An 18,965-nucleotide genomic window follows, 5' to 3' on the forward strand; every position below is an offset into this window, starting at 1 on the left:
GGACTGAGCATCCCAGAGGCCAAGACGTCCCTCCCTTCTGAAGGGACATCGCCGACCCCGTGGCCACAGGTCGGTGAGGTAAGATCGATGGAGAAGTGCACACGTGCGCGTTTTTACCCTGTCTATCACCTAGGCACCTTCAGCCGCGGGGCGGGACGTGACTGCAGCCAAAGCCCCCCATCTCAGCCCCCCCAAGCATTCGGGGGCTGCTCTGCTCCCCAGGGCAGCGCCGAGCTCGCTGCGCCGTGCCCCGCAGCCCGTTCCCCCGTGCAGCATTCCCAACGTGCATCCACAGCGCCCAGGAGAGCCCGGCAGCCCCGGGCCAGGAGCCGCGCAGGACAGCCAGTGGCACATGCACCGGCACCAGGTGTCCCTCAAAGCACAGGCAGGCGGTGACCGGCTGTGTCCCCGTGTCCCCAGTGACCCGGCTGTGTCCCCGTGTCCCCAGTGACCCGGCTGTGTCCCCCTGTGTCCCCTGGGTGCCCGGTGACCCAGCTGTGTCCCTCTGTGTCCCCATGTCCCCAGTGACCCGGCTGTGTCCCCCTGTGTCCCTCTGTGTCCCCAGTGACCCAGCTGTGTCCCCCCGTGTCCCTAGTGATCCAGCTGTGTCCCCCTATGTCCCCAGTGACCCGGCTGTGTCCCCCCATGTCCCTCTGTGTCCCCAGTGACCCAGCTGTGTCCCCCTGTGTCCCCAGTGATCCAGCTGTCTCCCCCTGTGTCCCCAGTGACCCGGCTGTGTCCCCCTATGTCCCCAGTGACCCAGCTGTGTCCCCGTGTCCCCAGTGACCCAGCTGTGTCCCCAGTGACCCGGCTGTGTCCCCGCGTCCCCTCCTGTCCTGCCCGTGCCAGGAAGGGCTGGCTGCCTGTTCCCATCCCATGCCCAAACCAAAGGCAGATCCTGGCTCACACCTGAGGCAGCCAAGGCAGCAGTAATGAACCCAGAGCTCTTAATTAGCCCTTGGTGCCTCGTGGCAGCCAGACTGGGGCCAGGCTCTCCACGGCCAGGCGTGTCCCTGCCCTGGTGGCACAGGGGCCTCACAGGAGGCTCCAGGGAGCAAGGAAGGTTTAAACCAGGCTGGAGAGGCAAAGAAAGCCCTGAAGCAGCAGCTCGGGCAGGGCCTGGCTCAGCAGTCGGATCCAGAACGTTCAGGGGGCTCAGGGGCAGCTCATCGCTGGGGCCACCCCGCAGGAGAAGGGACACTGACAGCTCGAGTGACAACTGCAGCCGCCCAGAGCCTGGGGGTTCCACCTTCCTCCCCGTGCTGACCCCAGACCCACACGGGCGCTGTCACCCGGGGTGGCAAATCACATCCTGGGACAGCCTGGAGACCCCCCTCCATCCCTCAGGGCACAGCACACTGTCACCTCTGGGTGCTCACAGTGTCACCCGTGCCCCTAGGACAGACAGTGTCCCTGTCCCTGATCCATCAGTGCCCTCTGTCCCTGATCCATCAGAGCCTTCCCTGATCCATCAGAGCCTTCCCTGATCCATCAGAGCCTTCCCAAAGCCTTCCCTGATCCATCAGAACCATCCCTGATCCATCAGAGCCTTCCCAGAGCCATCCCTGATCCATCAGAGCCTTCCCAGAGCCATCCCTGATCCATCAGAGCCTTCCCAGAGCCATCCCTGATCCATCAGAGCCTTCCCAAAGCCTTCCCTGATCCATCAGAACCTTCCCAGAGCCATCCCTGATCCATCAGAACCTTCCCAGAGCCATCCCTGATCCATCAGAACCTTCCCTAATCCATCAGAGCCTTCCCAAAGCCAACCCTGATCCATCAGAGCCTTCCCAGAGCCATCCCTGATCCATCAGAGCCTTCCCAGAGCCATCCCTGATCCATCAGTGCCTTCCCAAAGCCATCCCTGATCCATCAGAACCTTCCCTGATCCATCAGAGCCTTCCCAGAGCCATCCCTGATCCATCAGAACCATCCCTGATCCGTCTCCCCTTTCCCAAGGCCATCCCTGATCCGTCTCCCCTTTCCCAAAGCCATCCCTGATCCGTCTCCCCTTTCCCGAGGCCATCCCTGATCCGTCTCCCCTTTCCCAAGGCCACCCCTGTCCCTGTCCTCTCTGCTCTTCCCCAGTCCCTCAGGCCAAGCCACGCCGCTGCGTGTCCCCCCCGGCTGTCCACGGCTGCCGTCCCACGCGTCCCCAGGTGGGTGACAGCGGTGTCCACACCCCCAGCACAGGGAAGGGTTAGAGCCAGGCCCAGGAAGCTCCAGGCGACGGGAGCGATGCCGGCTCCAGCACCGATCCGCCGGGAGCGGCTCCGCAAAGGCGGAGATCCCCCCGCGCCAGGCGGGCCCCGGGCCCAAGCTGCAGACACGGCACAGGAGGCACAAAGCAGGGGACGAGGGGACACGCCAGGCCGCAGCCCCGGAGCGGGGCAGGGGAAGAGGAGGAGGACGATGGAGGAAGGCAGCAGAGGCAGAGAGGAGGAGCGAGACAGGGAGAGAGACAGCGAGGAGTGAGGAGATACTCACCAAAGAGACATGAGGAGGTGCCAGGAGGAAGAGCTTTCCTCACCAGCATGTTTTGTTTCAGAAAAGCAGCAAACTGAGCTGAAATGAATCAGAGAGAATTACAGGATCACAGCCCGGCTCCGCAGGGGACGGGGGCTCCGGGGACGCCGCTGGCACCCCCGGGGGGACCTCGGAGCACCGGAGCTCCGGACACCACGGATCCAGCCACAGCAGACACGGCGAGGGGCACGGCCCGGCCGCGGCACAGCCCGGCCCAACAGAGCCGCCGCAGGCACCGGGACAGCCTGGGCGACGAGGGCAGGGCCGGGCCGCGCCAGGAGGCTGAGAGCGGCGGGCCAGCACTTCCCAGAGCAGCTCCAGCTGGGAATCAGCACGGCATTGCCGATGAAACCGGGAATCACCACGGCATTGCCAATGAAACCGGGAATCACCACGGCACTGCCAGTGAAACCGGGAATCACCACGGCATTGCCGATGAAACCGGGAATCACCACTGCATTGCCGATGAAACCGGGAATCACCACGGCATTGCCAGTGAAACCAGGAATCACCACGGCATTGCCAGTGAAACCAGGAATCACCACGGCACTCCCGATGAAACCAGGAATCACCACTGCATTGCCAGTGAAACCAGGAATCACCACGGCATTGCCAATGAAACCGGGAATCACCACAGCATTGCCGATGAAACCGGGAATCACCACGGCATTGCCGATGAAACCGGGAATCACCACTGCATTGCCGATGAAACCGGGAATCACCACGGCATTGCCAGTGAAACCAGGAATCACCACGGCATTGCCAGTGAAACCAGGAATCACCACGGCACTCCCGATGAAACCGGGAATCACCACAGCATTGCCGATGAAACCGGGAATCACCACTGCATTGCCAGTGAAACCAGGAATCACCACGGCACTGCCAGTGAAACCAGGAATCACCACGGCATTGCCAATGAAACCAGGAATCACCACAGCATTGCCAATGAAACCGGGAATCACCACGGCATTGCCGATGAAACCGGGAATCACCACTGCATTGCCAGTGAAACCAGGAATCACCACGGCATTGCCGATGAAACCAGGAATCACCACGGCATTCCCAACCAGGCACCAGGACACAGCTCCACCACAGCGCCTCCTCCTGCATCCCCTGGGAACCGCCTCCCTCAGCTACAGCAGCACAGGAACACAGCCCTGAGCCAGGACGGCTCGGCAGGGTCACAGCCGCAGGTGACACCCATGGGTGTGCAGGGTCACAGCCGCAGGTGACACCCATGGGAGCCTGTGCAGGGTCACAGCCGCAGGTGACACCCATGGGAGCCTGTGCAGGGTCACAGCCGCAGGTGACACCCATGGGTGTGCAGGGTCACAGCGGCAGGTGACACCCATGGGAGCCTGTGCAGGGTCACAGCCACAGGTGACACCCATGGGTGGCTGTGCAGGGTCACAGCCGCAGGTGACACCCATGGGTGGCTGTGCAGGGTCACAGCTGCAGGTGACACCCATGGGAGCCTGTGCAGGGTCACAGCTGCAGGTGACACCCATGGGAGCCTGTGCAGGGTCACAGCTGCAGGTGACACCCATGGGAGCCTGTGCAGGGTCACAGCCGCAGGTGACACCCATGGGTGTGCAGGGTCACAGCCGCAGGTGACACCCATGGGAGCCTGTGCAGGGTCACAGCCACAGGTGACACCCATGGGTGGCTGTGCAGGGTCACAGCCGCAGGTGACACCCATGGGTGGCTGTGCAGGGTCACAGCTGCAGGTGACACCCATGGGAGCCTGTGCAGGGTCACAGCTGCAGGTGACACCCATGGGAGCCTGTGCAGGGTCACAGCTGCAGGTGACACCCATGGGAGCCTGTGCAGGGTCACAGCTGCAGGTGACACCCATGGGAGCCTGTGCAGGGTCACAGCTGCAGGTGACACCCATGGCTGGGCAGGGTCACAGCTGCAGGTGACACCCATGGCTGGGCAGGGTCACAGCTGCAAGTGACACCCATGGGTGGCTGTGCAGGGTCACAGCTGCAGGTGACACCCATGGGAGCCTGTGCAGGGTCACAGCTGCAGGTGACACCCACAGGTGGCTGTGCAGGGTCACAGCTGTAGGTGACACCCATGGGTGTGCAGGGTCACAGCTGCAGGTGACACCCACAGGTGGCTGTGCAGGGTCACAGCTGCAGGTGACACCACCAGCCCGTCCAGAGCAGGGCAAGGACGGGAGGGAGCACGGAGAATCGCCCCCGGGTGCTGCCGGAACCGGCCAGGAGGGATCCTCCGCCACAGAAGCGCTCCCTGAGCGCCCAAGTTGACCAGCGCGGCGCAGGCTCTAACCAGACACAAACCGCAGAGCTCCAGCTGGCTCCCTGTGCACAGGCCACTCGCCGCAGGGCGGTTCCGTAACTCCCCAAACCTGCCACTTCCACCTCAATTCAACCACCTCAACCATCTCCTGAGCACCTTCGGTGCCTCCCCAAGCAGCCACGAGGAGACACCAGAGCAGGGTGTCCCTAAGGGATCAGAGCCCGGCCACAGGGGCCTTGGTCAGCCAGAGAGAAAATCCTTCCCGCTTCCAACAGCGGGAAGGCTCCAGAAACACCAAATCCAACCTAATCCCAACCCTCCGAGGGCTGAGCTGCGGAGAAAGCTGCCACAGGGAGCTCGGAATTCAAGACGGGACTCGGAAAATAAAAACCTACGTAGGTCCAGACAGAGAAAAACCAAAACTGCAGCTGCCGGAAGGGTGCAGGGAATTACCTTGCGCCTGCTTGTGGGTCAGGACAGCGTCTGGCCTCGGCACCTGCCTCCTCTGCAGCTGCGTGGGGCCCGCCTGGCTGGGCTTGGGCAGGGCCAGGGCGGCCACCTTGGTCTTGGGGCTGGACGTGGGGCTGCTGGACACGCTGGACAGGTCCTGCTGGGACAGAGGGACGCTCAGCCCACGGCTGCCTGAGGCAGCCCTGGGCACCAGGCCCGTGCCTGAGCGTTCATTTCCCTCACCGGGAGAACGCCGGGGGTTTTTAAGGTTGGAAAAGATCATCAAGCGCCGTTGTCGACAGCACGGTCACCACTGAGGCCTGTCCCCAGTGCCACATCCACCCGTGTCTGAGCACCCCGGGCGTGGTGGTGACTCCACCAGCCTGCTCCAAAGCCTCGCAACCCTTCCCATCAGAGAACTTTTCCCAGTCTCTCAGCTAAAGCTCCCCTGAGGCCACATCCCGCGGGTTTCCTCTCACCTCCCTCTCCCAACAGCTTCTGGTGGCACAAACCCCTCTCTTTACACGCCCCGGCTGGAATTACCCCGGGGGGAAGAGCTCCCACCTCGGAGCCTGAGGGCGAGGCTGGCACTTTGGCTGCAGGGGAGGCGGGCCTGCTGCTCCTCTCGGGCAGCTCGAAGGACAGATCCCTCCTGCTGCAGTCACGGGCCTTCTTCTTCTTCTCGGCGTCCAGGTCTCGGGGCTCGGAGCCCGAGTGGCTCTCGGCCCGGGTCAGCACCCCCGTCAGGAAGTCTGCAATCTCATCCTGGGAATTGGGAGATAAACAGTTGGATTCAGGGCTGGGAGCGTCTCTGAGCAGTGTATCTCCACAGCCTGAAGCAAGGAAACGGAGCATTCCCAAGGGGATGCACGGGCGAGGCTCTCTGGGTTTGGTATTTTTGCAGAGAATCCCCGAAACCTCGCAGGGAGGATGTGGATTTCCTAGCGAAGCTCACCGATCACCGATTTAGGACACGTGGGAAAAAAACAAAACCACAAAGGTTTCTCCCAAAACGCTGCCGTGTCCCCAGGCAGACGTGTTGGGACACTCAGGAAAGTGCTCCCTGGTTAAGGTGCACTCCCAGGGATCTCAGAGCTCCCTTCCAAACCAAAACTCAGGAGATGATTCCCTCCAATCCACCCCATCCCAGCTGCACCCCAGAACATTCCAGCACAGATTCTTTCCTTTCTGAGGTGCGAAGGGAAGATCCCTGTGGTTACCTGGATGCACCTGTCCACCATGCTCTGGGTCAGGCCTTCTGACTTCTTTTTGGCTTTGCTTATCCTGGGGTGAAAAAGAACCAAATCAGGTGGAAATTCACACTTTTCCACGAGCGCACTCCCGTCATCCTTCACCTGATGAGGAAAAAGGTCCTTTCAGGGACTGCCCAAAGCATTTTGCAAAGCCAATCTGACATTTCAGAGCTCCGTCTTCACACCCAGGGTCAGTTTTAGGTTTCTTTACTGATTTTCCCCACCAGACATTCCTGCGATGCTCCAGAATCTCCTCTGTGCTGCTGGGTCCGGCCCTAGCACAGGCCCATTCCCACGCAGGTTTTTCCTGCAGTTATTCCCAACACAGACCAGTCTGGAGCGTTTTCATGCAATTCCCACCTCATTCCAGCCCCAGATTTGGGGGCTGATGTCTCCAGCATGTTCAGACACTGCCCAGAATTCCCAGGAAGAGAGAAGCCACCAGGCAGAGCCTCACCTGAGGTTGTCATCCGCCCCTCCCACCACCACCATGCTGTTATCCGCCCGGATCTTCTCCCGGAAATCCTCCATGGCCTCCACGTTGCACTGCAGGGAGTTCTGCCCGATGACGAAGAGCACCGGGGTCTTCATCTCCAGGAGGGGATCATCCACATCCTGCGGGAGCAACCGGGGGCTGGGATGGAGCTGCAACCCCGGGATGAGGCCGACGGGGTTCCCAGGGGCGAGTCCCACCGGGATTCGCTGAGGCCAGAGGGAAACTGCTGGAGCTGCACTGCGCTCCAGAAAATGGAGCAGGAAAGGCCTTTTCCAATGGAATTCCACTGCCCTTGGAATCTGCCACTTCCTAGAGGGGCTGTGCCTATCATTGTTCCCTATCCAGCCACACATGGCTCAAAAGGGAGAGATCTGGGCTGCAAATGACACGGATAATGAGGGACACGGGACATGGATAGCACGGGACATGGACAATGTGGGACATGGGACACGAGGGACACAGGACAGGGATAACGAGGGACACGGGACAGGGATAACGAGGGACACGGGACAGGGATAACGAGGGACACGGGACAGGGATAGCACGGGACATGGACAATGTGGGACACGGGACACGAGGGACACAGGACAGGGATAACGAGGGACACGGGACAGGGATAACGAGGGACATGGATAATGTGGGACACGGGACATGAAGGACACAGGACAGGGATAACGAGGGACACAGGACAGGGATAACGAGGAACACGGGACAGGGATAACAAGGGACACAGGACAGGGATAACGAGGGACACGGGACAGGGATAACGAGGGACACGGGACAGGGATAACGAGGGACATGGATAATGTGGGACACGGGACACAGGACAGGGATAACAAGGGACATGAATAATGTGGGACATGGGACGCGAGGGACACAGGACAGGGATAACGAGGGACACGGGACAGGGATAACGAGGGACACGAGACAGGGATAGCACGGGACATGGATAATGTGGGACACGGGACACAGGACAGGGATAACGAGGGACATGGATAATGTGGGACATGGGACGCGAGGGACACAGGACAGGGATAACGAGGGACACGGGACAGGGATAACGAGGGACACGGGACATGGACAGCACAGGACATGGATAATGTGGGACACGGGACACGAGGGACACAGGACATGGATAATGAGGGACATGGGGCAGGGATAATGAGGGACACAGGACAGGGACAACGAGGGACACGGGACACGAATAATGCTGGACACGGGACACAGATAACACAGGACAGGGATAATGAGGGACATGGGACATGGGTAACGAAGGACATGGATAACGAGAGACACAGGACATGGATAATGAGGGACACGGGACAAGGATAACGAGGGATACGGGACACAGATAACACAGGACAGGGATAACAAGGGACAGGGATAACGAGGGACGAGGAACATGGATAACGAGGGACACGAGACACGGATAACGAGGGACACGGATAATGAGGGACACGTGACACGGATAACCGAGGGACAGGGGGCAGGGATAATGAGGGACATGGGACATGGATAACACGGGACATGGATAATGTGGGACACAGGACAAGGATAACAAAGGACACGGATAACGAGAGACACAGGACACGGATAACAAGGGACACAGGACAGGGATAACGAGGGACACGGATAACGAGGGACACGTGACACAGATAACGAGGGACACATGACACGGATAACGAGGGACACATGACACGGATAACGAGGGACACATGACACGGATAACGAGGGACTCGGGCCCCCAGCAAGGAGTTCCAAAACCACCCCACAGCAGAGACAAACCAAGGGCACTCCTCACACCAGCCAGAGCACCAGGAATCCTACCAGGGTTGCTACAGCCCCTCCTCCGAGAGCAACAGCTACTCCAGACAACAATCCCACACATTCCCGCAAAAAATCAGTCAACGATCACTGGACCTCCAAGAAGAATTCCACAAAACAACCCGGGGAGATTTAAAGACAGGCAGAACTCTTCAAGCAGCTCCATGTGGTCCTTACCCCTCTGGGGCCGTCCACGGTGAGCAGTGGGAAGCCAAGGCACACGACAGCAGTAACGTATTCCATCACTGAAACCTGGGCAGGGAGAGAGCAGTCAGCATTCCCAGAGCCCAGCAGTGACAAATTCCCCCAAGGAAACCTGGGCAGGGAGAGAGCAGTCAGCATTCCCAGAGCCCAGCAGTGACAAATTCCCCCAAGGAAACCTGGGCAGGGAGAGAGCAGCCAGCATTCCCAGAGCCCAGCACATCCCAGGAAGGGAGGCTGCTTTGCCAGGCTCCTGCCAGGGCACAGCAACACCCAAACAGCAACACCTTGGGGATTACCACAGTGATTAAAACGCATGAAACGACTCCAATTGCAAAGGGCCCACGACCACAGAGGGCAAAGCCAGGCCCTGGAATGAGCCCAGGGACGAAGAGAACCCCAACAAGTCACTAAAATCCAGCTCTGAGCTGAGGCTGCCAAGGGGGCTCCCAGAGAATTACAGACCCTGGAATGGTTTGGGAAGGACCTTGGAGCCCACCCCACCCCAGCCCTGCCATGGCAGAGACGCCTTCCACTCTCCCAGGGTGCTCCAAGCCCCCTCCAGCCTGGCCTGGGACACTTCGCAGGATGGAGCAGCCACAGCTCCTCTGGGAATTCCATCCCAGCCAGGAATTCCTTCCCAATATCCGATATATCCCTGCCCTGTGGCAGTGGGAAGCCATTCCCTGTGTGCTGTCCCTCCAGGCCCTGTCCCCAGCCCCTCTGCAGCTCTCCTGGAGCCCCTTCAGGGCTCTGAGCTCTCCCTGGAGCCTTCCCTTCCCCAGGTGAACATTCCCAGCTCTCCCAGCCCGGCTCCAGAGGGCCTCCAGCCCTGGAGCAGCCCCGTGGCCTCCCCTGGAGGTGCTCTAACAGACCCACACGCTCCCTGTGCCTCCCTGAGGACACAGAGGCCCGGGGCACTCACGTGACAGGCCACCAAGGCACCCGTGTTCCAGCCGATCAGGATGATCTGCTTGTGTGAGAAGTGGTTGTGGATCTGCGGGACACAGGGCAAAGCCGCGGCTGGAGAGGCGGGCCACACGCTGGGACAACGCCCAGGGTGGCACAGCAGCCCCGGGCACGGGGCAGGGAGCACAAGGGGACTGTCCTTGTCGCTCACCTCGGCCACCTTGCCCCTGACGGCGCCGATCATGTGCTCCAGGCACTGCAGCACCCCCACGCCGCTGCCGTTGTTCAGCAGGGACGTGGCGATGGGGATCACCTGCGTGGGAAAGGGACGTCAGGGACAGCGCCAGGGACAGGCAGCAGGGCCGGGGACAGCGCCAGGGACAGGCAGCAGGGCCGGGGACAGCGTCAGGGACAGCCAGCAGGGCCGGGGACAGCGCCAGGGACAGGCAGCAGGGCCGGGGACAGCGCCAGGGACAGGCAGCAGGGCCGGGGACAGCGCCAGGGACAGGCAGCAGGGCCGGGGACAGCGCCAGGGACAGGCAGCAGGGCAGGGGACAGCGCCAGGGACAGGCAGCAGGGCCGGGGACAGCGCCAGGGACAGGCAGCAGGGCCGGGGACAGCGCCAGGGACAGGCAGCAGGGCAGGGGACAGCGCCAGGGACAGGCAGCAGGGCTGGGGACAGTGTCAGGGACAGGCAGCAGGGCAGGGGACAGCGCCAGGGACAGGCAGCAGGGCAGGGGACAGTGTCAGGGACAGGCAGCAGGGCCGGGGACAGCGACAGGGACAGGCAGCAGGGCAGGGGACAGTGACAGGGACAGGCAGCAGGGCAGGGGACAGTGTCAGGGACAGGCAGCAGGGCAGGGGACAGCGCCAGGGACAGGCAGCAGGGCCGGGGACAGTGTCAGGGACAGGCAGCAGGGCCGGGGACAGCGACAGGGACAGGCAGCAGGGCAGGGGACAGTGACAGGGACAGGCAGCAGGGCAGGGGACAGTGTCAGGGACAGGCAGCAGGGCAGGGGACAGCGCCAGGGACAGGCAACCCAGTGCTGGGGACAGCAGGAATAACCAACACACTGCTGAGGACAAGCACCGGCACGGGCTGGAGCCCAAGCCATGAACTTGCGCTTTCCCTCCTCTTCTCCCACAGCATTCTCTCCTAACTTCTAAAAGCAGAATTCCCCAGACTCCCAGCAGATCCAGCTCTGCTTCTGCCCCACAGCACCCCCAGTGACTGGGAGGCGTGTGAGCAGCTCCACAGCCAGGCAGGAGCCTGCAGCGATCTCCAGAACCCTCATCAAACCTTAACCGGAGCACCAGGAGGCCCCAGACTCGGCGGGTTTGGGCCACCCCATCCCCTGTGAAGGGCCTCCAGGGGGCAGGCGCCAGCCTCAGCTTCCAGAAGAGCACGAGGCTTTAGAGCATCTGAAAACAAAGCTCAGCAGCCCCAGCCCTGCCCTGCTGGGGGGTCCCTCCCCCAGAGCAAGCCCCAGAGGCAGCCCCCCAAGGCAGCCCCACAGACCTTGCCCAGGCAGGAGAGCTGGGACTGCCAGAAGCGGTGCCGTCGGGACGTGGGGAACATGGAGTTGGCAGGGCCGGAGGAAGCGATGAGGATCAGGGGGGATCCGGGCAGTTTGCTCTGCAAAGTTCAACAGGAGCCGTGTCAGGGACGGCAGTTTTCCCAGGAAAGGTCTCCCTGGCTCACAGGGAAGAGAGAAGGATCTTCCACAGCTCTTTAAGCGATTGTTTTCCCAAGCCTAAGCTCCCTCAGGACACGCAGGAGGATTTCTCCAACAGAAAGGATTCTCCTTTCCGAGGGACAGCTCTGATCCCTGCTCCCTGAGACAGGGACAGGAGCCAGGGCAGGGCCGGAGCTGTGCCAGGGCAGGGCCAGGCTGGGTTTGGGGAAAAGTTCTTCCCCCAGAGGGTGCTGGGCACTGCCCAGGGGACGGGCACGGCCCCGAGGCTGCCGCAGCTCCGGGAGCCTTCGGACAGCGCTCCAGGGTGGGAACTGGGGGGGTGTGTGCAGGGCCAGGGGCTGGATCCACGATCCTGGTGGGTCCCTTCCATTCACGGAGCAGGTCTAAAGCAGGGACAGAAGAGCCCAGGAAGAGGACAGAAGCAGACGGTGGGAAGCCTAAAGCCTGCGTGGGACCCCCACAACCCCAGGGGCACTCACTGGTTTGTTATGGGACAGGACACCCACTGCTGGGTCCCAGGGTCTCTTGAGCAGCAGGGACAGCGCCTCAGCCCCTGCTGCTCCTGTCTTGGCCGTGGAGGAGAGCAGCATCCTGTCGATCAGCGCGGGGATCTGCAAGCAGAGGCCAGGGAGCACTGACAAAATGCCCCCAGAACACGGGATAACGCTCCCAACCTCCTCCCCGCGCCAGCCGAGCCTCCCGCTGCTCTCATCACCTTTCCTTTCAGGGTCTGCAGGGCGTCCAGGTAGGCAGCCAGCACCGGCAGGCTCAGGGTCTCCACCAGCGTGGTGTGCAGCCACTGGATGAGTTTGGTGTCCCAGTTGACACTGGCCAGCGCCTGGCGCACCCTGCGGGCGCATTTATCCACCGCGATCCTCCTCAGCACGGGCTCGTTGCACGCCTGGGAAGCAGGAAATCCCAAAGGAACAGCTCAGGGGAAGACCAGGCACGGCAGCACAGCCCCATCCTCGTGGAAATGCCGCCGTGGGCTGCCCAAATATCCAGGAGGACAGCACCAGTCCGAGCACTCCCAGGACGTATTCTCATTCCTGCCATCGCCAGCCCAGATTCCCATTTCCTGCCATTCCCAGCCCAGATTCCCATCCCCAGCCCAGATTTCCTCTCCCTGACATTCCTGGGAGGAGGTTGAGGAGAACCCTCACAGCAATCCGAAACTTCCAAGAGGAAGCTCTGGTCGCTGCTCCCTGTGACAGGGACAGGAGCCAGGGAAGGGCTGGAGCTGTGCCAGGGCAGGCTCAGGCTGGGTTTGGGGAAAGGTTCTTCCCTCAGAGGGTGCTGGGCACGGCCCCGAGGCTGCCGGAGCTCCAGGAGCCTTTGCACAGGGCTGCCCAGGGTGGGAATTTGCGGTGTCTGCGCAAGGATGAACAGGGCGGGGTTTTGGGGTGTCTGTGGAGGGCTCCCAGGGCCGCCCAGGGTGGAGTTTTGGGGTGTCTGTGCAGAACCAGGGGTGGCACTGATGATCCATGTGGGTCTTTCCAGCCCAGGACGTTCTATGCTCCCACAAAGATCCCGGCTCAGAGAAGCCCAGAGCTGCCTGCTCCTCAAGGCCACGTGACCCAAGGGCCACCATCTCCCTCCTGACTGCCCCAGGGTCTGCGGGAAGGACGGGTCCCAGCCCCTCTCACCCCCTCGTTGGCCAGGCGGGCCAGCCTGTCCGACTGCAGCGCTTTGTGGATCTTGTTGAACAGCTTGTTCTGGGCCATGGTCCAGCCCGTCCTGCGGGGACACACGCAGGGTCACCCACAGAGTAACCAAACCATTCCTGGTTCCTCTGCTCTGGAACTGCCACCCCACCTGCTGACGTGCTCCTCCCAGCCCAGATTCCTGTTCCCTGCCATTCCCAGCCCATGCTCCCATGTCCCATTCCCAGCCCATGTTCCCGTTCCCAGCCCATATTCCCATGTTCCCATTCCCAGCCCATGTCCCCATGTTCCCATATTCCCATTCCCAGCCCATGTTCCCGTTCCCAGCCCATATTCCCATGTTCCCGTTCCCAGCCCATGTTCCCATGTTCCCGTTCCCAGCCCATGTTCCCGTTCCCAGCCCATGTTCCCATGTTCCCATTCCCAGCCCATATTCCCATGTTCCCGTTCCCAGTCCACGTTCCCGTTCCCAGCCCATGTTCCCATGCTCCCATATTCCCTTTCCCAGCCCACGTTCCCATGTCCCCATTCCCAGCCCTGCCATTCCCACCTGTTGACGTGCTCCTCCCAGCCCATATTCGCATGTTCCCATTCCCAGTCCATGTTCCCATGTTCCCATTCCCAGCCCATGTTCCCATTCCCAGCCCATGTTCCCGTGTTCCCATGTTCCCATTCCCATGTCCCCATTCCCAGCCCTGCCATTCCCACCTGTTGACGTGCTCCTCCCAGCCCATGTTCCCACGTCCCATTCCCAGCCCATATTCTCATGTACCATTCCCACCTGTTGACGTGCTCCTCCCAGCCCATATTCCCATGTTCCCATTCCCAGCCCATATTCCCATGCCCCATTCCCACCTGTTGACGTGCTCCTCCCAGTCGTCGGGCGGCGGGGGCGCGTCGGCGTCGGTGCGGGCGAACATGACGTGCCGCTCGCACTCGTTCATCACGCTCCGAGCCTTCTGGTTGTCGTACAGCGGCACCGGCGTGGGCGTCACCGTCTCCACGTCGACCGGGACGTCGGCCTCCCTGCCACCCACACAGGTGTCACAGCCGGGACGGGGCAGCCCGGGCTGCGAGGCGGGAGGTTTGGGGGAGCCGGGGGGTTTGGACTGCGCTCCCGGGGGGGACTGACCCAGGGACCTCGGTGCTCCTGGGACAGCAAAGCGGGCACCTTGGGCACCCCAACCGAGACCGCCAGACCCCCAAACCCAACCTATTCTGGACCCCCAAACTGATCACCCTGACCCCCAAACCCAACCTGCTCTGGACCCCCAAACTGATCACCCTGACCCCCAAACCCAACCTGCTCTGGACCCCCAACCTGATCACCCTAACGCCCAAACCCAACCTGCTCTGGACCCCCAAACTGATCACCCTGACCCCCAAACCCAACCTGCTCTGGACCCCCAAACTGATCACCCTGACCCCCAAACCCAACCTGCTCTGGACCCCCAACCTGATCACCCTAACGCCCAAACCCAACCTGCTCTGGACCCCCAAACTGATCACCCTGACCCCCAAACCCAACCTGCTCTGGACCCCCAAAGTGATCACCCTGACCCCCAAACCCAACCTATTCTGGACCCCCAAACTGATCACCCTGACGCCCAAACCCAACCTACTCTGGACCCCCAAACTGATCACCCTGACCCCCAAACCCAACCTGCTCTGGACCCCCAAACTGACCACCCTGACCCCCAAATCCAACCTACTCTGGACCCCCAAACTGATCACCCTGACGCCCAAACCCAACCTGCTCTGGACCCCCAAACTGATCACCCCGAGGCCCCAAAGTAAGCGTCCTGGACCACCAAACGTAGCGCCTCAAAACTGAGCCCCCTGGAGCCCCAAACCGAGACCCCGGGAGCCCCAAACCGAGACCCCGGGAGCCCCAAACCGAGACCCCGGGAGCCCCAAACCGAGACCCCGGGAGCCCACGAAGAACGGCCCCTGGACATCCCAGGACACCCCAAACCGAGCCCCATGGACCCCCAAACCACGGCCCCCGGACACGCCAAACCACGGCCCCCGGACCCCCCAAACCACGGCCCCCGGACCCCCCAAACCACGGCCCCCGGACACCCCAAACCATGGCCCCGGACACCCCAAACCACGGCCCCGGACCCCCCAAACCATGGCCCCGGACCCCCCAAACCATGGCCCCGGACACCCCAAACCACGGCCCCGGACCCCCCAAACCACGGCCCCCGGACCCCCCAAACCACGGCCCCCGGACACCCCAAACCATGGCCCCGGACACCCCAAACCACGGCCCCGGACCCCCCAAACCATGGCCCCGGACCCCCCAAACCACGGCCCCCGGACACCCCAAACCATGGCCCCGGACACCCCAAACCACGGCCCCGGACCCCCCAAACCATGGCCCCGGACCCCCCAAACCATGGCCCCGGACACCCCAAACCACGGCCCCGGACCCCCCAAACCACGGCCCCCGGACACCCCAAACCACGGCCCCCGGACACCCCAAACCACGGCCCCGGACCCCCCAAACCACGGCCCCCGGACACCCCAAACCATGGCCCCGGACCCCCCAAACCACGGCCCCGGACCCCCCAAACCATGGCCCCCGGACCCCCCAAACCACGGCCCCCGGACCCCCCAAACCATGGCCCCCGGACACCCCAAACCATGGCCCCGGACACCCCAAACCACGGCCCCGGACCCCCCAAACCACGGCCCCGGACACCCCAAACCACGGCCCCCGGACACCACGAACTGAGACTCCTCCTGCCCCCCTCACCCATCAGGATCCCCCAAATCCCCCCTCACAGCCCCCCAGCCCCCAGGACCCCCCAAATCCCCCCTCACAGCCCCTTCAGCCGCGCAGGATGCCCCCCCATTTCCCCCTCAGCCTCACAAGACCCCCTCCTCTCCCCCGACAACCCCACGGGACCGGCTCCTTTCCCCCTCCGCCGCCCGGGCTCTCACGGGGCGCTGCCGAGGTGCCTCCGCGGGGTGAGGAAGAGGAGCCGGGCGGGCCGGGCGGCGCTGGCGTCGGGGTGTGCGCTCCAGGGCTTGGCGTAGGAGTGGTCGAGGCACACCAGGTCCAGCTCCCGCTCGTGCGCCGACAGCTGCAGCAGCAGCGACGTGCCCATCCTGCGGGCCGACCACTGCAGCTCGCGCTCCCTGTCGCGATCGCGCTCCGCGGCGCGCTGCGACATGGCGGGAGCCCCGCCCCCTCGGCCCTGCCCGCAGCGCGCGTGCGCGGGGCGCGCCTTCGCCCCTCCCACCGCCCCGCAGCGCGCGTGCGCGGAGAGCGCTCCGCCCCTTCCACCGCCCCTTCCACCGCCCCTCAGCGCGCGTGCGCGGGGCGCGCTCCCGCGGGGACGAGAAGGGACCTGCGGGGGTCAGGGAATGTCCCCGCGGGGGTCAGGGAATGTCCCCGCGAGAAGGGACCTGCGGGGGTCAGGGAATGTCCCCGCGGGGGTCAGGGAATGTCCCCGCGAGAAGGGACCTGCGGGGGTCAGGAAATGTCCCCGCGAGAAGGGACCTGCGGGGGTCAGGGAATGTCCCCGCGGGGGTCAGAGAATGTCCCCGCGAGAAGGGACCTGCGGGGGTCAGGGAATGTCCCCGCGGGGGTCAGAGAATGTCCCCGCGAGAAGGGACCTGCGGGGGTCAGGGAATGTCCCCGCGGGGGTCAGAGAATGTCCCCGCGAGAAGGGACCTGCGGGGGTCAGGAAATGTCCCCGCGGGGGTCAGAGAATGTCCCCGCGAGAAGGGACCTGCGGGGGTCAGGCAATGTCCCCGCGGGAAGGGACCTGCGGGGGTCAGGGAATGTCCCCGCGGGGTCAGGCAATGTCCCCGCGGGAAGGGCCAGTCCAGGCTCTTCCAGCCCCGCACAGGACGCTGCGCGCTCCCGCGGCCCGTGGGCTCCCGGAGCGTCCCGCGTGGCGACACGGGGACGCAGTTAGCGGGTGCGGCCAGCCGCCGTTGGCGCTCTGCCGCACGGGAACTCAACTGCCGTGCTGTCGCCAGAGGGGTGGTGGCGCCTGGGGCGCCTGGGGCTGGCACGGTGGTGGCAGCCCCTCGGTGACAAACCTGCAGCCGGTGCCCGAACTTCGGCGGTGGCACATTGGTGGCAGCCCCCTGGTGACAGCACTTCGGGGCTGGCCCGTTGGGGGCACCCCCTCGGTGACAAACCTGCAGCCATCAGCGGTGACAGCGCCCCGGGGGTGGCCCGTTGGTGGCAGCCCCCTGGTGACAGCTCCGTCCCCGGTGCCAGCGCTCTGTGGCCATGCTGCGGTGCCACCTGGTCGCCGCCCACATTCCCGGGGCCACCGGCTTCGGTCCCGGTGTCCTGCTGTCCGTCTGCTTCCGAGGTACCCTGGGGTTGGGGACACCGCGGGGGCTGTCCCTGTGACACCGGCCACTTCCCCTGGCACCCCAACGTCCCCAGCCTGAGGTGCCACCACCCCTCCTGTCCCCACACAGGCGTCCCCAGGAGAACGCGGGTGCTGCCCGAGGAGCACAGCCTCACCTGGAACGAGGTGAGGTGGCCCCGGGGTGACCCGTGGTGGCACAGGGACATCGGGTCACCCCCTGACCCGTGTCACCCCCGTCAGGAGCTGGTGTGGCCGCTGGACACGTGTCCCCTGAGCGCCACGGACACGCTGAGCCTGCGCCTGCGGCGCTGGGAGTGCCCGCTGCTCCGGGGGTGAGTGACAGCCCCGGCTGGACACCCCGAGGCCACCCCCTCGCCACGGCCACCCTCACCGTGTCCCCCGCTCCCACAGGAGCCTGGGTGCCACCACGGTGTCACTGGACCAGTTGGTGGCCAACCCCGGCCTGCCGATGGCCGTCAAGGACATCCCGCTGCTGGACCACCGGGAACGGCCCACGGGGGTGAGCCCCCACCCCACAGCCCCCCACAGCACGCCGGGGTGCAGCGGGCGCTGTCCCCGTGTCACTGTCCCCTTGCAGTGCACCGTCACCTTCCGCTGCTACTGCGACGCGCGCGGCCCGTCCGGGGACGTCCCTGTCACCAGCGCGCACGGACAGGTGCCACTGGAGCCGCCGGGGGTGGCCGCCGCAGAGAGGAAAGAGGATTTCCAGGTACGGCACCCGCGGGCGCGGGGACACCCGGGGGTGACGTCCCCTGGGGCCACCACGTCCCTGCCGCCCCGCAGGTGCGGGTGAGGGTCATCAGGGGCCGGCAGCTGCGGGGCAAGAACATCAGCCCCGTGGTGAAGGTGCAGATCGGGAAGCGGAGCTTCCGCACCCGCGGCCGGACCGGGAACAACCCCTACTTCAATGAGGTGACACCGCCGAGGGGACGTGGGGACGGCCGCTGGCCCTCGGCCTGCCCTCACTGCCCTTCCCCTGCGTGGTTTTAGGTGTTTTGCCAGGATTTCCGCCAGACGGCCGAGCAGCTGGTGGCACAGCCCATCCACATCCAGGTGGGAGGGGTCGGTGGCACCGAGGGGACAGGGACACAGGGTAACAGGGACAAGGGGACAGGGACACAGGGACACAGGGACAGGGACACAGGAACACAGACACAGGGACACAGGGACACAGGGACACAGGGACACAGACACAGGGAGGGACAGGGACACAGGGACACAGGGACAGGGACACAGGGACACAGGGAGGGACAGGGACACAGACACGGACACAGGGACAAGGACACAGGGACACGGACACAGGGACACCAGGGACG

General features: G+C 63.8%; 2 protein-coding genes across 5 annotated transcripts in view; one reads left to right on the forward strand and one right to left on the reverse strand.

Moving 5' to 3' along the window:
* KANSL3 (KAT8 regulatory NSL complex subunit 3) overlaps positions 1-16,478 on the reverse strand; it is a 28,140-nt gene extending 11,662 nt beyond the window's left edge. For 2 of the 4 annotated variants that reach the window (XM_066206295.1, XM_066206294.1), the window contains exons 1-13: positions 16,235-16,478; positions 14,141-14,311; positions 13,268-13,358; positions 12,337-12,522; positions 12,101-12,232; positions 11,444-11,560; positions 10,136-10,237; positions 9,941-10,012; positions 8,992-9,066; positions 6,952-7,109; positions 6,462-6,525; positions 5,806-6,006; positions 5,245-5,398 (exon numbers count right to left, since the gene is read on the reverse strand). In XM_066206295.1, the coding sequence (XP_066062392.1) occupies positions 5,245-5,398; positions 5,806-6,006; positions 6,462-6,525; positions 6,952-7,109; positions 8,992-9,066; positions 9,941-10,012; positions 10,136-10,237; positions 11,444-11,560; positions 12,101-12,232; positions 12,337-12,522; positions 13,268-13,358; positions 14,141-14,311; positions 16,235-16,467 (1,756 nt within the window). In that variant the 5' untranslated portion in view covers positions 16,468-16,478. Of the gene's footprint in view, positions 1-2,487; positions 2,566-5,244; positions 5,399-5,805; positions 6,007-6,461; positions 6,526-6,951; positions 7,110-8,991; positions 9,067-9,940; positions 10,013-10,135; positions 10,238-11,443; positions 11,561-12,100; positions 12,233-12,336; positions 12,523-13,267; positions 13,359-13,835; positions 13,873-14,140; positions 14,312-16,234 lie in introns of those variants that run through there. The other 2 variants (XM_066206293.1, XM_066206296.1) reach the window with 2 other exon arrangements.
* Positions 16,479-17,540: 1,062 nt separating this feature from the next.
* FER1L5 (fer-1 like family member 5) overlaps positions 17,541-18,965 on the forward strand; it is a 28,344-nt gene continuing 26,919 nt past the window's right edge. The window contains exons 1-7 of the mRNA XM_066206074.1: positions 17,541-17,625; positions 17,738-17,793; positions 17,869-17,960; positions 18,040-18,148; positions 18,227-18,358; positions 18,433-18,561; positions 18,640-18,702. Coding sequence (XP_066062171.1) covers positions 17,541-17,625; positions 17,738-17,793; positions 17,869-17,960; positions 18,040-18,148; positions 18,227-18,358; positions 18,433-18,561; positions 18,640-18,702 — 666 coding nt within the window. The remainder of the gene's footprint in view (positions 17,626-17,737; positions 17,794-17,868; positions 17,961-18,039; positions 18,149-18,226; positions 18,359-18,432; positions 18,562-18,639; positions 18,703-18,965) is intronic.

This window comes from Chamaea fasciata, unplaced genomic scaffold, assembly GCF_029207755.1.
Source record: "Chamaea fasciata isolate MVZ Bird 193981 ecotype frontalis unplaced genomic scaffold, bChaFas1.0.hap1 SCAF_30, whole genome shotgun sequence".
Taxonomy (NCBI): Eukaryota; Metazoa; Chordata; class Aves; order Passeriformes; family Sylviidae; genus Chamaea; species Chamaea fasciata.